General features: G+C 53.2%; 1 protein-coding gene across 1 annotated transcript in view; it reads right to left on the bottom strand.

The window, feature by feature from the left end:
• Positions 1-3,237: 3,237 nt before the first annotated feature.
• The window catches only part of LOC149428483 (nitric oxide synthase 3-like), an 88,049-nt gene continuing 73,381 nt past the window's right edge, over positions 3,238-17,905 (bottom strand). The window contains 8 exon segments of the mRNA XM_089667350.1: positions 3,238-4,408; positions 7,215-7,409; positions 7,895-8,043; positions 9,049-9,170; positions 12,542-12,629; positions 12,719-12,929; positions 13,244-13,425; positions 15,402-15,592. Coding sequence (XP_089523476.1) covers positions 4,298-4,408; positions 7,215-7,409; positions 7,895-8,043; positions 9,049-9,170; positions 12,542-12,629; positions 12,719-12,929; positions 13,244-13,425; positions 15,402-15,592 — 1,249 coding nt within the window. The 3' untranslated portion in view covers positions 3,238-4,297.

A 17,905-nucleotide genomic window follows, 5' to 3' on the forward strand; every position in this document is an offset into this window, starting at 1 on the left:
GGCCCTTCACTGTTCTGTGTACTGAGGATGGTGGTCAGAGGGGTCAATGAGGTCATATGGGGGGGGGGGGGTACACAGTGCAGAATTCAGGTGGGAAGGTGAGATGGTAGTGAGGATGATGAGTGAGGGGGTGCATAGTTCAGATGTAAGGATGAGTATGGGGGGGGGGGGGGCATGATGTAGAGAGGAGTATAGTGGGGGAGGGGTGCATAGTTCATATGGGAGGATGAGAATGGTGGGGGGGTGCATGGGGGCAGGCAAGGTGCGAAGGGTGCACAGAGAATGGTGGGGGGGTTGGAGGCTGCGCAGAGAATGGTGGGGGGGGGTTGGAGGCTCTGCAGAGAATGGTGGGGGGAGGGTTGGAGGCTCCACAGAGAATGGTGGGGGGGTAGAGGTTGCGCAGAGAATGGGGGGGGGGGGGGGTTGGAGGCTCTGCAGAGAATGGTGGGGGGAGGGTTGGAGGCTCCACAGAGAATGGTGGGGGGGTAGAGGTTGCACAGAGAATGGTGGGGGGGGGGTGGAGGCTGCACAGAGAATGGTGGGGGGGTAGAGGTTGCACAGAGAATGGTGGGGGGGGGGGGGGTGTTGAGGCTGCAAAGAGAATGGTGGGGGGGTGGAGGTTGCACAGAGAATGGTGGGGGGGTAGAGGTTGCACAGAGAATGGTGGGGGGGGGGGGGTGTTGAGGCTGCAAAGAGAATGGTGGGGGGGGTGGAGGTTGCACAGAGAATGGTGGGGGGGTAGAGGTTGCACAGAGAATGGTGGGGGGGGGGGGTGTTGAGGCTGCAAAGAGAATGGTGGGGGGGGTGGAGGTTGCACAGAGAATGGTGGGGGGTGCATGGTGCAGATGTAAGGATGAGTATGGGGGGGGGGTGCATAGTTCAGATGGGTGGATGACAATGGTGGGGGGGGGGGTGGAGGTTGCACAGAGAATGGTGGGGGGTGCATGGTGCAGATGTAAGGATGAGTATGGGGGGGGTGCATAGTTCAGATGGGTGGATGACAATGGTGGGGGGGGGGTGGAGGTTGCACAGAGAATAGTGGGGGTGCATGGTGCAGATGTAAGGATGATTATGCAGGGGGGGGGGTGCATGATGTATAGATGAGTATAGTGGGGGGGGGGGGGTGCATAGTTCAGATGGGTGGATGAGAATGGGGGGGGGGGGGGTGGAGGCTGCACAGAGAATGGTGGGGGGTGCAAGGTGCATATGTAGGGATTAGTGGGGGGGGGGGGGGACAGGGTGCATGATGCTGCACAGAGGATGATGATGATGGGGGGGGGGGGGAATTACAGACAGGGTATAAACTATTCAGACAGGAGGAGGGAGTGATTGTACCCCCCCACTTCATAAATTGTTCCTCATTTATGGAGGACAGTTGCCCCCCCCACATAGGAGTCTCCATTCTCGGACTCTGTGGCTCTCAGCGCTGACAATCGATCGCGATGGTGAATGAAGATCGTTCTGGCTTTGTGAATGGAGCCTGCGCTGTGCGGTGACTGCGGGAGGACGTCATTGCCAGGAATGTAATCAGCCACCAATACGGACGTTTCCTCATCTGGGCCCTCCCCCGCGGAGCGATGTCATTGGTTTCAGAGTCTGGAGCCTCTGTGAGGTGACGGAGCAGAATTCACAGGCCAGGACCCCTCCGGACAACGATCGCACTCCCTGCCTGGGGCACCCGGGAGTCCTCTGCTTAGTAAATACAACGAACGGTGTGTTACACATCTGGTGCTCCGAGATTCCCGGCTCCCTCCCAGCATGCCCTGCCTGCCCCAGCCTGGGGGCCCCTATAACTGACTGTACGCCATCATCCGCTAGGCGGGTTCGGCTCTGGCACCTCCCCCTCTGCTATCAGTGCCAAGCTGTGACCACACCCCAGGCGGGGCAGCGTTTACAGCACACCGAGCCGTGTGTGGCGGGGCACCGCGGGGGCGGGCTGTGACTGAAATAAATGTTTACATACTTGTACAGAAGATCCGCCTCCGTGTTTTTTTTCATGTTCTCCATTACATTCACATGTTGGGGCCAACGATTGGCCCCTTCTGGGACCCGCCTCCTGAAAATTCCAGCTGCGCGACACTTTCTTTTTTTAACCACAAAAAGCTTTATTGGTACTCAGGTCACTCAGACATCCACCAATGACATGCCACAATATGGGCTGCTAGACTGGTGGGGGAGGGGCATGGCTACGTGACCGGCTCTAATGCCATTTCCCGAATTGTGTTGGGCGAATCATTTGCCACGTCAGGCAAGTTGGTGCATTTTATTTTGATTGGCCTAAATTTTTTTGGACCTCCCAATATGCAAATGAGGGTTACTGGGGTCCCCGGAATGGTGTGACTGCAGATCGGACAAGGCTGTGTGCGGTTTAGTGGTCACCCCTTTGTGGGGCACATACCGCCTGTGGTCACCCCTTGTGTGGCACGTACCCCGTGTGGTCATCACTTGTGGGGCACGTACCCCGTGTGGTCACCCCTTGTGAGGCATATACTTCATGTGGTCACTCTTTGTGGGGCCATCCTCTGTGTGGTCACCCTTTTTGGGGCACATACCCCATGTGGTCACCCCTTGTGGGGCTTTTACCCCGCGGGGTCACCTCTTGTGGGGCACGTACCTCATGTGGTCACCCTTTGTGGGGCCATCCTCTGTGTGGTCACCCCTGGTGGGGCCATACCCCGTGTGGTCACCCTCTGTGTGGTCACCCCTGGTGGGGCCATACCCCGTGTGGTCACCCTTTGTGGAGCACGTACCCCGTGTGGTCACCCTTTGTGGGGCACGTACCTTGTGTGGTCACCCCTGGTGTGGCCATCTTCCGTGTGGTCACCCCTGGTGGGGCATGTACCCCGTGTGGTCACTCTTGGTGAGGCCATACCCCAGCTAGGTAGAGGAGGGGTTATTATATGGAGGCTGGCATACAACTTCCCTGCCAACCTCCAGTAGGTGGCAGTCTAACCCAACTTTCTGAATTCCAGCGTACCCCAGTGGACGATTCCCATCACTTAGGCGGCACTCCCAGCTCTCCGGAGTAATGACTAATCGAATATTCAGTCAGTAGCCATTCTTGGCATCGCTCATCCATCTGAGTAATTCCTCCTTAGACCAGAACACCCATTGAGGAGGTGACTCAGAATATTCCAGCACCGGTAGACAATGCTGGGCGGAGCTACAAATTCAATGTAGACTGGAGGCCAGAAGTGCATCATCACCTTCGTATACAATGAGATCTGACACCTCGAATAATAGTCGAAGATATTTATTCATTGGATAAATACAGCATCAGAGAATATACAGTCCGATCTTCAGTACCCAACCCAACACCGCCCTCCACCCATCCAGCCACGCCGCCCCTATACCAGTCACCTGACCCCTCACCCGATAGTCACGGAGTTCAGCCCATTGCCAGCAGCTTTCACTCCTAATAAATGAACGTGTCGAGGTGACCCACCACCAAAAGGGTTATATTGAATCTGGCCATCGGTGGCCTCAGCCCGTCCCATTGGAATAAATGGTTGAAAATTCATGGTTTAGCCCCGTGAAGCCTACATCATCGTTCAGAAACAAATGTCACCACCGAAGAACGGGATTCCTCCCGCCACCCCGAAGAACGAGATTCCTCCCGCCACACCCAAGAACGGGATTCCTCCCGCCACACCCAAGAACGGGATTCCTCCCTCCACACCCAAGAACGGGATTCCTCCCGCCACACCCAAGAACGGGATTCCTCCCGCCACCCCGAAGAACGGGATTCCTCCCGCCACCCCCAAGAACGGGATTCCTCCCGCCACCCCGAAGAACGGGATTCCTCCCGCCACCCCGAAGAACTGGATTCCTCCCGCCACACCCAAGAACGGGATTCCTCCGGTCACACCGAAGAACGGGATTCCTCCCGCCACACCCAAGAACGGGATTCCTCCCGCCACACCCAAGAACGGGATTCCTCCGGTCACAGTGATGGCACTGGTTGCTGGTCAATGGATGAGCTGCAGATTCCAGCCACATGGGTAACTCCCATACTCAACAGGCGCCGATCTTTCCTCACGTAGCTCCTCCTAGGACTGATCGGCGTAAAGGGTGGGAGAAGAATTCTGTTTCATACCCGGTCTGTCGGTGGTGACACAATGGTAAGCCGTGGGCCTTGTGGCCAATCGGAGAAGAACGTTCTCTTCTAGTCCTAATGGTGCCTGCTGCCCGATTGGTCAGCGCACAGTCTGGATGTAGAAAGGTTTGTGGTTGGAGGATTACACCTCCATGTAAAGAAGATGCGTCTCCCAATGTGACCCGAGACCGCCACACGTCATCATGTCTCCCGCTTCTCCTGTAGGGACATGGACTGACACCGGACACGTGTGGTCACTTCATGCGTGCGAAGAGTGATGCCGAAAATGTCTTCATGATATCTGTTCTGGTCCTGCGGGGAAAATACAGAAAGAGGTTCAAAATGAATTCAGTGCGAAAAACACATCCTATTATATGATCTCCTATATCTCATCCTACATTCTACCATCCAATCCCCACCTGCTATCCTTTCTCTACCTGATTCCACCAACAAGCACCTCCACCATCTGATATCCCCCCACCCCCCTCCCATCTGATCCTCCATCTGACCTTAGCAGCAGCTTAACTCTTCTTCCTGATCCCACCATCTGCCTCGAACATCTGACCCCCACCAGCTGTATCCTTCAGCCAACCTCAACCTGACCCCTCATCTACTCCTCCATCCGACCTCCACTAACCTCTATCTAGTCCACTCCTGATGCCAATAGCTGTTCCTCTAGTTGTCTCTGAGATCCAACCCCCATCTGACCCAAAATATACTCCTCTGTCCAGTCCAACCACCTATCTGCACCCCTCATCTGACCCAAAATATACTCCTCTATCCAGTCCAACCATCCATCTGCACCCCTCATCTGACCCAAAATATACTCCCCTGTCCTGTCCAGTCCAACCATCCATCTGCACCAAGTACCCACCAGATCACAACCATCTATCTGCACCAAGTACTACTTCCATTCAAACCCCCCACCATCTACTCTTCCATTCAAACTCCCCCCCCCCCCGCCATCTACCCTTCCATTCACTCCCCCACCATCTACTCTTCCATTCACCCCCCACCATTGACTCTTCCATTCAAACCCCCCCACCATCTACTCTTCCATTCAAACCCCCCACCATCTTGTATTCTTTATCAAGTACTGCCAGCTTCCCTATGGTGAGACCTGAAAATCTGCATTGGAACAGGTGTGCGGGGGGGGGGGGGGGTGCAGTGGAGAACAGGTGTGCAGGGGGGGTGCAGTGGAGAACAGGTGTGCAGGGGGGTATAGTGAGGAACAGGTGTGCAGGGGGGGTGCAGTGGAGAACAGGTGTGCAGGGGGGTATAGTGAGGAACAGGTGTGCAGGGGGGGTGCAGTGGAGAACAGGTGTGCGGGGGGGTATAGTGAGGAACAGGTGTGCAGGGGGGGTGCAGTGGAGAACAGGTGTGCAGGGGGGGTGCAGTGGAGAACAGGTGTGCAGGGGGGGAAGGGGGGTTATGGCGGGGGGCACAGGCATTATTGTGGAGGAGGTGCAGTGGAAAATGTGTGTGCAGGGGGATACAGTGATGCAGCAGTCGGGGCAATCTGAGGGGCAAAGGTGCAGGAATTGGGGCGATCTGAGGGGTGAAGGTGCAGGAATTGGGGCAATCTGAGGGGTGAAGGTGCAGGAATTGGGGCAATCTGAAGGGCGAAGGTGCAGGAATTGGGGTGATCTGAGGGGAGAAGGTGCCGGAATTGGGGCGATCTGAGGGGTGAAGGTGCAGGAATTGGGGCGATCTGAGGGGTGAAGGTGCAGGAATTGGGGCAATCTGAGGGGAGAAGGTGCAGGAATTGGGGTGATCTGAGGGGAGAAGGTGCAGGAATTGGGGTGATCTGAGGGGCGAAGGTGCAGGAATTGGGGTGACCCAAAGGCCTGGCTCCCCCCCCCCCCCCCGCCAAGCGTTCCCTTGCCTCTTGCTATGGGGGCACTCCAGCAGGCTCACTCCCCGGCATCAGTCTGTGTCCATTCATACACAGAGAGTGATACTCTAGAAACCCCTAACTCCTGTAAGGAGACCTGGAACTCTACATACCCTCAGCTCTCCTATGGTGAAGCCCAAATTCTACATCCTTCCAAGCTCTACTATGGTAACACCTGAAACTCTGCCTACTCCCAGCTTCCCCACAGTGAAACCTGGACCACTACGTACCTACGGTCAATCCTGGACCACTACGTACCTACGGTCAATCCTGGACCACTACGTACCTACGGTCAATCCTGGACCACTACGTACCTACGGTCAATCCTGGACCACTACGTACCTACGGTCAATCCTGGACCACTACGTACCTGCGGTCAAACCTGGACCACTACGTACCTGCGGTCAAACCTGGACCACTACGTACCTGCGGTCAAACCTGGACCACTACGTACCTGCGGTCAAACCTGGTCCACTACGTACCTACGGTCAATCCTGGACCACTACGTACCTACGGTCAAACCTGGACCACTACGTACCTACGGTCAAACCTGGACCACTACGTACCTACGGTCAAACCTGGACCACTACGTACCTACGGTCAAACCTGGACCACTACGTACCTACGGTCAAACCTGGACCACTACGTACCTACGGTCAAACCTTGTCCACTACGTACCTACGGTCAAACCTGGACCACTACGTACCCTACGGTCAAACCTGGACCACTACGTACCTACGGTCAAACCTGGTCCACTACGTACCTACGGTCAATCCTGGACCACTACGTACCTACGGTCAAACCTGGACCACTACGTACCCTACGGTCAAACCTGGACCACTACATACCTACGGTCAAACCTGGACCACTACATACCTACGGTCAAACCTGGACCACTACATACCTACGGTCAAACTTGGACCCTTTATATCTCTATGGTGAGACACAAAACGCTACATACCCCCAGCTCCCATATGGTGTAGCCTGCAAATCTACGTGATTCCAGCTCCCCCATGGTGAGACCTAAGCTCTACCTACCACCAATATTTCTAGGGTGAGACCTTACTACATGACCCCAGCTCCTCTAGGGTGAGGCCTAACACTCTACATGCCCACATCTCTTCTACACGAAGGACTGACGCTCCACATACTCCAAGCTCCTCTATGGTAGGGAACCTGATCTCTTCACATTCCCTGCCCTCCCTATGGTGAAACTCTACGTACCCTCAGCTCCCCTATGTAGTCTCCAGCCTCGATGATACTCATGTCGCCCTGAGACACCAGGATGAGCTGGACGGTCTGTAGGACATCGGTGGCCATGGTGACATCCCCGCAGATGTACATATGTCCGTTCTTGTTTCGCAGCACATCATGTACCTGATAGGCCAGCTGTGTCCTCAGAATGTGCTGGACGTAGGTCTGGAAGAGATGGGAGAGTATCAGAGACTGTTATATTCTGCTCACAGTGCCCGTTCCCCAACATTCAGCTCTCACCGAGTCGGCTATACACCAAAATGCCCCCCTAAGTGGGGAAGATTGTAAATTTTAGTTCCAGTTGGGATCCAGCCAAAACTTTCTTTTAGCTTTTGGAAGGACAAGAAGAGGAGGGTTAGATTCACGGTCGGGTTTTATTTGTATCTGCTGGAGATTTCCTCTCCATTTTTGACCTCTCCGCTCTTGACACAAACCCTTTCCTGCTTCCTGTCACGTCTAAAATGCCTGGAGATGGATGAACGAACTTCTAGACCTCTGTGGATGAGGCTCTATATGCTCTAGAACTTGATACAGTTGGAGAAGATAGAGTCAGACTGCTGCCTAGTATGGCATGTCTCTAGGAATCTGGATTTGTAGGCCTCATGGATGGTTCCTCTAGAAGTATCCATTTCCACACACTTGGTCCTCACCTTGGGGCAGTCTGGCTGGCGGGAGAAGGCAGTGTAGATCTCAGTGATGGCTCCTCTCTGCCGCGCGTCATAGGTTTCCTCTTTGTAGATGTGATCGAGTTCTGCACAGCGGGAGCCGAAGACCAATGTCATTTCACCGGGAACCAGACCTGCAATGAGAAGAAGACTGGCTGAGACAGGCACCAATGGTGAGAAGAAGAACCTTCCCTACAGGAGCATCATAAACAATTCTTTTATTTTGGGGCGTTCAGTCTTTTTTGCCGCCTGTCACCTTCCGTGTGAAATTTTTGGATGTAAAATTTAGATGATTGGTTTCCGGATGAAGCAATTTTTTGGCTGCAAGGCCCGTAGATGGATGACCTGAGCAGTAGAGTGGTACGTCTGCGTTTCACGTTTCTGTCAGCAGATGGCGCTCTCGTAGCACTCACCGATGTGTGGATCCCACAATGATGGCTCAATTGTAAGGAATGCCCCGCTATCAGGGGCGGACTGACCATTTGGAAACTCGGGCACTGCCCCAGGGCCAGGGTCAGTAGGGGGCCCCATGAGATGCCCCTGGTACCTTTTTCATAGGCTTTTTTGAGTTTGGACAAGGACACAGGGGCCCCATGATCCCCTATTACCCGGGGGCCCCATGAGTTGTCAGTCCGCACCTGCCCGCTACCTCTACTGCCCTCCCACTGAGGGGCCACATACTGACCCTCCTTCAGCAATGAGCCCACCGGTTACAAGACAGTCTGAGGTTAAAGCTGAACTCCGGGCAAACAGCTACATACATCGAAGACAGCTGTCCTACCTGCCAAACGACTTGTATTTCTGTCAATCCAGTCCTGAGATTTACACACCTCTGCCACATGGAATAACCCTTTCTGGCAGGACAGGAAACCTGATTTTTCTCCGCTGCAGTTCAATACCACTTGTCCCTCCCCCAGCCTGTGATTGGTTAGTGACCTGACCAAAGATGATGAAGCTCACCCCTCTGCTCTCTCCCCCTATCAGCATGCCTCTTGCATTGCAGCACAATGGATTGGCTCATTGAGCTGCTTCTTCCTCCCCTCTCGATACCGAGTCATATTCAGGTTCTTACAATACCTTGAATGATGAATTCATATTTTATGTCGGCTCTAAGAAATGAATGTTGGAGATTCGCTCACCTTTGTTTTCAGTGTCATACAGTCTCTGCTGCCAGAACCCTCTGAAGGGGGCAATTCCAGTTCCGGGGCCCACAAGGATGCAGGGGGCTTTTATATCTGTGGGGAGGTGAAAGGTGGGGGCTCTGTGGAGGAAGACAGACAGATACAGAGTAAGGTGACATATGACCAGAGGCTGCAGCACCCTGGTACCTGTGGCATCGCTAGACATGGGCACCTTCTCCGGTCTCCTGGCATGTGCTCCTGGACATGAGCCTGTAAATCATTTGGTGTAGTTGGCAGTCTGAGGGGGTGACAATGGTCACACCCAATGGTCACACCACTTGTAGCTCATACATAGACTCACCGGCCACTTTCTGAGGTCCACCTTGCTAGTCCCGGGTTGGACCCCCTTTTGCCTTCATTCGTGGTGGCATAGATCCAACCAGGTGTTGGAAACGTTCCTCAGAGATTTTACTCCATATTGACATGATGACGTCACGCAGTTGCTGCAGATTTGTTGGCTGCACATCCTTGATGGGAATCTCCCGTTCCACCACATCCCAAAGGGGCTCTATTGGATGGAGATCTGGGGACTCTGGAGGCCATTGGAGTCCAGTGACCTCATTGTCATGTTCAAGGAACCAGTTGGAGATGATGGGAGCTTTGTGACATGGAGCATTATCCTGCTGGAAGGAGCCGTCAGAAGATGGGGACACTGGAGTCATAGAGGGATGGACATGGTCAGCAGCAATACTCAGGTAGGCCGTGGGGGTTTAAATAATGCTCAATTGGTACTAAGGAGCCCAAAGTGTGCCAAGAAAATCTCCCCCACACCATAACACCACCACCACCACCACCAGCATGAACCATTGATACAAGGCAGGATGGATCCCCCACACCATGACACCACCACCAGCCTGAACCATTGATACAAGGCAGGATGGATCCCCCACACCATGACACCACCACCAGCCTGAACCCTTGATACAAGGCAGGATGGATCCACCCCACCATGACACCACCACCACCACCACCAGCCTGAACCATTGATACCAGGCAGGATGGATCCCCCACACCATGACACCACCACCAGCATGAACCATTGATACAAGGCAAGATGGATCCCCCACACCATGACACCACCACCAGCCTGAACCATTGATACAAGGCAGGATGGATCGACCACACCATGACACCACCACCACCAGCCTGAACCGTGGATACAAGGCAGGATGGATCCCCCACACCATGACACCACCACCAGCCTGAACCCTTGATACAAGGCAGGATGGATCCACCACACCATGACACCACCACCACCACCAGCCTGAACCATTGATACAAGGCAGGATGGATCCACCACACCATGACACCACCACCAACCTGAACTGTTGATACAAGGCAGGATGGATCCCCCACACCATGACACCACCACCACCAGCCTGAACCCTTGATACAAGGCTGGATGGATCCCCCACACCATGACACCACCACTAGCCTCCTGAACCGTTAATACAAGACAGGATGGATCCCCCACACCATGACACCACCAGCCTGAACCATTGATACAAGGCAGGATGGATCCACCACACCATGACACCACCAGCCTGAACCATTGATACAAGGCAGGATGGATCCCCCACACCATGACACCACCACCACCACCAGCCTGAACCGTTAATACAAGGCAGGATGGATCCCCCACACCATGACACCACCACCACTAGCCTGAACCATTGATACAAGGCAGGATGGATCCCCCACACCATGACACCACCACCACCAGCCTGAACCATTGATACAAGGCAGGATGGATCCACCACACCATGACACCCCCACCACCAGCAGCCTGAACCATTGATACAAGGCAGGATGGATCCCCCACACCATGACACCCCCACCACCAGCCTGAACCATTGATACAAAGCAGGATAGATCCACCACACCATGACACCACCACCAGCCTGAACCGTGGATACAAGGTAGGATGGATCCATGCTTTCATGTTGTTTACGCCAAATTCTGACCCTACCGTCTGAATGTTGCAGCTGAAATCCAGACTCATCAGACCAGGCAATGTTTTTCCAGTCATCTATGGTCCAATTTTGGTGATCCTGTGTGAATTGCAGCCTCCGTTTCCTGTTCTTAGCTGACAGGAGTGGCCCCCAATGTGGTCTTCTGCTGCTGTAGCCCATCTGCTTCAAGGTTGGACGTGTTGTGTGTTCAGAGATGGTATTCTGCATACCTTGGGTGTAACGAGGGGTTATTGGAGTTCCTGTTGCCTTTCTATCATCTCCAACCAGTCTGCCCATTCTCCTCTGACCTCTGACATCAACAAGGCATTTTCCTCCACACAACTGCCGCTCACTGGATATTTTCTCTTTTTCGGACCATTCTCTGTAACCCCTAGAGATGGTTGTGCAGGAAAAATCCCAGAAGATCAGCAGTTTTTGAAATACTCAGACCAGCCTGTCTGGCACCCACGACCATGCCATGTTCAAAGTCACTTCAATCTCTTCTTCCCCAAATCCTTTTGAACTTCAGCAAGTCGTCTTCACCACGTCTCGATGCATAAATGCATTGAGTTGCTGCCATGTGATTGGCTGATTAGCAATTTGTGTTACCAAGCAACTGAACAGGTGGACCTAATAAAGTGGCCGGTGAGTGTATAATGTATGTACTAGTATTCGGGGGCATTGCTAGAACCTGGCATTCAGGGCATGTGCCCCTTGGTCTTCTACTGATTAGCCCAGGTCTTCTCCTGAGTGTCTCGGGGTCCTCTACTGTGTGATCTGGATCTTCTATTGGGTGCCCCCTGTCTTCTACCAAGTGACCCAGGTCTTCTTCTGAGTCTTCTACTAAGTGCCCCCTGTCTTCTACCAAATGGCCCAGGTCTTCTACTAAGTGACCCAGGTCTTCTTCTGAGTCTTCTACTAAGTGCCCCCTGTCTTCTACCAAATGGCCCAGGTCTTCTACTAAGTGACCCAGGTCTTCTTCTGAGTCTTCTACTAAGTGCCCCCTGTCTCCTTTCAGATATGGTGATGATACATTGTATGCATTTTACAGTTTTGATTTCATTTATGATCCTCAACATTTGCCCTTGGTCTATTAGCACTCTTCCCCTTGAAGAGAACCAGTCTCCCCCCCAACCTCCATTGGGAATACAGTTCCCACCAGTCCTTGGAGCCTCAAGCGGTGCAGGAGGTGAAGGGACAAAGGAATTCATGGCTGGTAAGTAAGGAGGGACCCATTATAATTAGGCCCTGCTACTTCAGGACCTGGCTACTTACCTCATATATACAGCTAAGGGGGCAAACCCCAAGACAAGCTGCCTGTACCCCACCCATGATTATACATACATTGCCCTGGGCTAAAGCCCTGACTCCCTCTGCCAGCTGAACCCCAAACCATCTCAAATGACGAGAGTGGGTGAGGGACGGGGTCAGTTTCTGCTATTCACCCCTTTGGATGGAGAAGCATTTGGGGTATTTCTTTAGAATTGTGGTATATTTACCCGCGGACAAAGCAAGGGACAGAGGAGCCGAGGCAGAGCTGGTCCAGCCACGTTGAACAGACCCCGTAGTGCAGAGGACCTTTATTTTCTGCAGGAGATAATGGAGATACATTTCAGACACTCAGCCAATGTAATGTCCACATACAATGTCATAGTTGTGGTTCCCGGGGCCCTCACCCTGAGTGTGGTACGACACTACGGCCACGGTGAGGTGGATCTGGTCAGGGTAAGTGTCCATGGAGGAGCTGATGGAGTAATACCGCGGCTGAAGGAGAGGCAACTGTGTGAGAAGGAGAGAACTTGGGATGGAGATTGATGGGAACTCCTCCAGAACCTCCACCAGATTAGGGCATCGGAACCACTTCCACTCCTCGTACTGCCGGGCGTCCTGCGGGGCAATAAGGTGACCACGGGTAAATTTCACAGCATAGACCATCCCAAACCCACAGAAATCAGAAAGAAGTATCATTCATGCCCAGAATTCTGGATTCTCCCATCTTTTACACCAATGGCCTATCTCAAAAATGTTCCGGGGCCATTCCTGAACATTTCCTGTGAACGGTTCAATTTGATTGGTTGATTGCATTATTGCACATCACCTGACATCATAGAGTAGTTTATAAAGAAGGAGGAGCTTTCAGATTCAAAGTTAGAGAGTTAATGCTGAAACCTGATTGGTCCAGCCTGGCTCAGCTCTCTCACCTGGCTCAGGGTCTCCAGCCGCTGCCTGTCGGTGGGGTCCTCACACAGGGCACTTAGGAGCTGCAGGAACTGAGGTGTGGGGGGTGTGGTGATGTCCAGGTAATTAGTCAGGGCCTGACGCAACGTACAGGGGGGGATCCGAGTGTCCGAGACCCAATTGACTTTCCGTCCGGATCCCAATCCTGACAACAGAGATATATGAATTAGAGAGAAGGAAAGGATCAGTGATTGAGCAGGACTAGCCCAGATCCAAGTGCAAGACAGGAGCTGGGGCCCCGAGTGTCAGGCCCATACCCAGTGCTCCAGATTTCACATCCCCCCACCCAATAACTCCCCTACAGCTAATCTGTTCACGCCATTACCAGCTGTATCTAGAGCTCTCAACCTTCATAACTACCCCTCTGTACCTAACCCACTCAACTCCTATTACCCCCTCCTCTAAATCCACCATGCCGAACCTCCTAAACCCTCATAACCCCTCCAACACCTATTACCCCCTCCACTAAATCCACCATGCTGAACCTCCTAAACCCTCATAACCCCTCCAACACCTATTACCCCCTCCTCTAAATCCACCATGTTTAACCTCCTAAACCCTCATGTCCCCTCCAACACCTATTACCCCCTCCACTAAATCCACCATGCTGAACCTCCTAAACCCTCATAACCCCTCCAACACCTGTTACCTCTCCACTAAATCCACCATGCCGAACCTCCTAAACCCTCATAACCCCTCCAACGCCCTTTACCCCCTCCTCTAAATCCACCATGCCGAACCTCCTAAACCCTCATAACCCCTCCAACGCCCTTTACCCCCTCCTCTAAATCCACCATGTTTAAACTCCTAAACCTTCATAACCCCTCCAACCCCTATTACCCCCTCCACTAAATCCACCATGCCGAACCTCCTAAACCCTCATAACCCCTCCAACACCTATTACCCCCTCCACTAAATCCACCATGCTGAACCTCCTAAACCCTCATAACCCCTCCAACACCTATTACCCCCTCCACTAAATCCACCATGCCGAACCTCCTAAACCCTCATAACCCCTCCAACGCCCTTTACCCCCTCCTCTAAATCCACCATGTTTAACCTCCTAAACCCTCATAACCCCTCCAACACCTATTGTCCCCTCCTCTAAATCCACCATGCCGAACCTCCTAAACCCTCATAACCCCTCCAACACCTATTACCCCCTCCACTAAATCCACCATGCCGAACCTCCTAAACCCTCATAACCCCTCCAACACCTATTACCCCCTCCTCTAAATCCACCATGTTTAACCTCCTAAACCCTCATAACCCCTCCAACACCTATTACCCCCTCCTCTAAATCCACCATGCCGAACCTCCTAAACCCTCGTAACCCCTCCAACACCTATTACCCCCTCCACTAAATCCACCATGTTTAACCTCCTAAACCCTCATAACCCCTCCAACACCTATTACCCCCTCCTCTAAATCCACCATGTTTAACCTCCTAAACCCTCATAACCCCTCCAACACCTATTACCCCCTCCACTAAATCCACCATGCTGAACCTCCTAAACCCTCATAACCCCTCCAACACCTATTACCCCTTCTTCTCACGCCTAACTCCCCAACCCTTCTAACAGCTCTTCCACATCTCCCCAACTCCTTTTATCTCTTCTCTCCAAACCTAGAAAGCTCCTCCTCACCTCCCAACTTCTACCTCTCCTCTGAACCTAACCTCCCAATCCTCATTACCTCGTCTCTGCACTTTACATCTTCCTAACCCTTCCTCCACACCCCCCATCGCCTAATACCTCTCCTTCCCATCATTTCTATACAGCTCCTTCATCCTCCACATTCACCCGAATCCCATTATTCCTCCTGCACACCTGGCCCCCAGCTCCAACGCCATTACCCTTCCCCCCACTTTGTATTGTAAGCTTGCTCTCCTCCAAGACTCCCCCCCCCCCACGGTCATTATACACCAAGGAGGACTCTACATGTGACACTGGAAGCCATGCTGTGTCTGTCAACTTGCTCCAATGATGGAGATGGAGGGGGAGTTGGATATGGCCTAGTGACCTCCATGGGCCTCCTTCAGAAGACACAACCTCTGCTACCCCTCCACCTACCCCACAGGAAAGTATCACAAGGTATCTGGTGGCGGCATCTCCTACTCACGGTTGTTGGAGTCTTTCTCCATCGTCTCCACCAAGACGGTGTCATTAGCTGGCGGCGGGTCCTCCACCCTCTCCAGTAATGCCACAACCAGCTCTTCACGGTTACATGGGAACACCCCAAGATGGTCACCAGGGGAATAACAGAGCTCCTTCTGCCCCTCCGTGTTCAACTTGACCAGGATGGTGGAACGACTGAGACACCAGAAGAACCAATCAGAATGGAGGAAGGAAGTGTCATTAAAGTGGGACTCCATCTATCACCACCACAGTCACACACTATTATTATTATACATTATATAGCTCTGACATATACCGCAGCGCTGTACAAAGAACAGTCCCATCAGTCTCTGTACCAGAGGAGCTGACACTCTAATGTCCCCTCCCCCACAGTCCCATCAGTCTCTGTACCAGAGGAGCTGACACTCTAATGTCCCCTCCCCCGCAGTCACATCAGTCTCTGTACCAGAGGAGCTTACGCTCTAATGTCCCCTCCCCCGCAGTCACATCAGTCTCTGTACCAGAGGAGCTTACGCTCTAATGTCCGCTCCCCCGCAGTCCCATCAGTCTCTGTACCAGAGGAGCTTACGCTCTAATGTCCCCTCCCCCACAGTCCCATCAGTCTCTGTACAGAGGAGCTTACACTCTAATGCCCCCTCCCCCACAGTCCCATCAGTCTCTGTACCAAAGGAGCTTACGCTCTAATGTCCCCTCCCCCACAATCCCATCAGTCTCTGTACCAGAGGAGCTTACGCTCTAATGTCCCCTCCCCCACAGTCCCATCAGTCTCTGTACCAGAGGAGCTTACGCTCTAATGTCCCCTCCCCCACAGTCCCATCAGTCTCTGTACCAGAGGAGCTTACAGTCTAATGTCCCCTCCCCCACAGTCACATCAGTCTCTGTACCAGAGGAGCTTACACTCTAATGTCCCCTCCCCCACAGTCACATCAGTCTCTGTACCAGAGGAGCTTACACTCTAATGTCCCCTCCCCCGCAGTCCCATCAGTCTCTGTACAGAGGAGCTGACACTCTAATGTCCCCTCCCCCACAGTCCCATCAGTCTCTGTACCAGAGGAGCTTACAGTCTAATGTCCCCTCCCCCACAGTCACATCAGTCTCTGTACCAGAGGAGCTTACACTCTAATGTCCCCTCCCCCACAGTCACATCAGTCTCTGTACCAGAGGAGCTTACGCTCTAATGTCCCCTCCCCCGCAGTCACATCAGTCTCTGTACAGAGGAGCTTACACTCTAATGTCCCCTCCCCCACAGTCACATCAGTCTCTGTACAGAGGAGCTTACACTCTAATGTCCCCTCCCCCACAGTCCCATCAGTCTCTGTACCAGAGGAGCTTACACTCTAATGTCCCCTCCCCCACAGTCACATCAGTCTCTGTACCAGAGGAGCTTACACTCTGCACCAGAGAGGTTGTGCTGCAGTTGCTCTCCCTCTCCAGACACTAGGGGGCCAGGCCTGCTCGCCTGGCCCCAGAAACATGGCCTCTTCTGGGCTAGGCTCAGACCATGCTCCCCCTGAGGGACCCAGCTTGCCTTCCCATACTTTACCAGCACCTGAAGACCTTGGCTGTGGCCCTAAAAGTGGGGAATCCCTCCCTGTCTTTAGAGAGCGGGTTGCTGATTATCTGGTGAGAATCGCAAAGGAGGAGGAAAAGTTGGTGAGTCTGAAAACTGACTACAAGAAAAAGAAAGTTCTCCATGACAAGTCATGGAGCAGCAAGAGGCAGAGCATGAAGCCGGAGATGAAGGGTTTGGAGGACGTCATGGAGCAGCAAGAGGCAGAGTATGAAGCCGGAGATGAAGGGTTTGGAGGACGTCATGGAGCAGTAAGAGGCAGAGCATGAAGCCGGAGATGAAGGGTTTGGAGGACGTCATGGAGCAGCAAGAGGCAGAGCATGAAGCCGGAGATGAAGGGTTTGGAGGTCGCCATGGAGCAGCAAGAGGCAGAGCATGAAGCCGGAGATGAAGGGTTTGGAGGTCGCCATTAAGAAGCAGCAGGATCTGGTAAAGACGCTGAAGGAGAAGAGCGGAGCTTTCAGAGAAAAGTTCCGTAATGAGGAAAGGTTCAGGAAGATGAAGGGAGACTCCGGTAAGGATTCAGCATCGGCGGTGGCAGTACGGGTGGAGAGTGAGGAGGGGGTCCTGGATGCTGCCCCTGCTATCCCATCCACCTCAGGATCTGCTTCCCTGGAGGAAATGTCAGCCTCTGCCCCCCTCCCTCCACAGCAAGCTGGAGGAACAGCACAGGAGGTAGAGGAATATGGCGGAGGACTGCTAAAGTACATTGAGGAATTGGAGTCTTCCCTAATTGGAAGAACTTTCCGTTTTTCTGAGGACTCTGAGGATGAAGATGACGGTGAGGACTCTGTACCTGGTCCTGTAAAGGAGAAAAAAACAGAAAAGCCGCGCTTTATTAAAAGTGCCATTTTGGACTCCAGTGTGGACAGCCATGTGCACTGCAGAGTTTTGGAGGGAAATCCTCCTGTGTGTGC

Source organism: Staurois parvus, unplaced genomic scaffold (assembly GCF_062004578.1).
Source record: "Staurois parvus isolate SC_StPar_1 unplaced genomic scaffold, SC_StPar_1.0 ptg003205l, whole genome shotgun sequence".
Lineage (NCBI taxonomy): Eukaryota > Metazoa > Chordata > Amphibia > Anura > Ranidae > Staurois > Staurois parvus.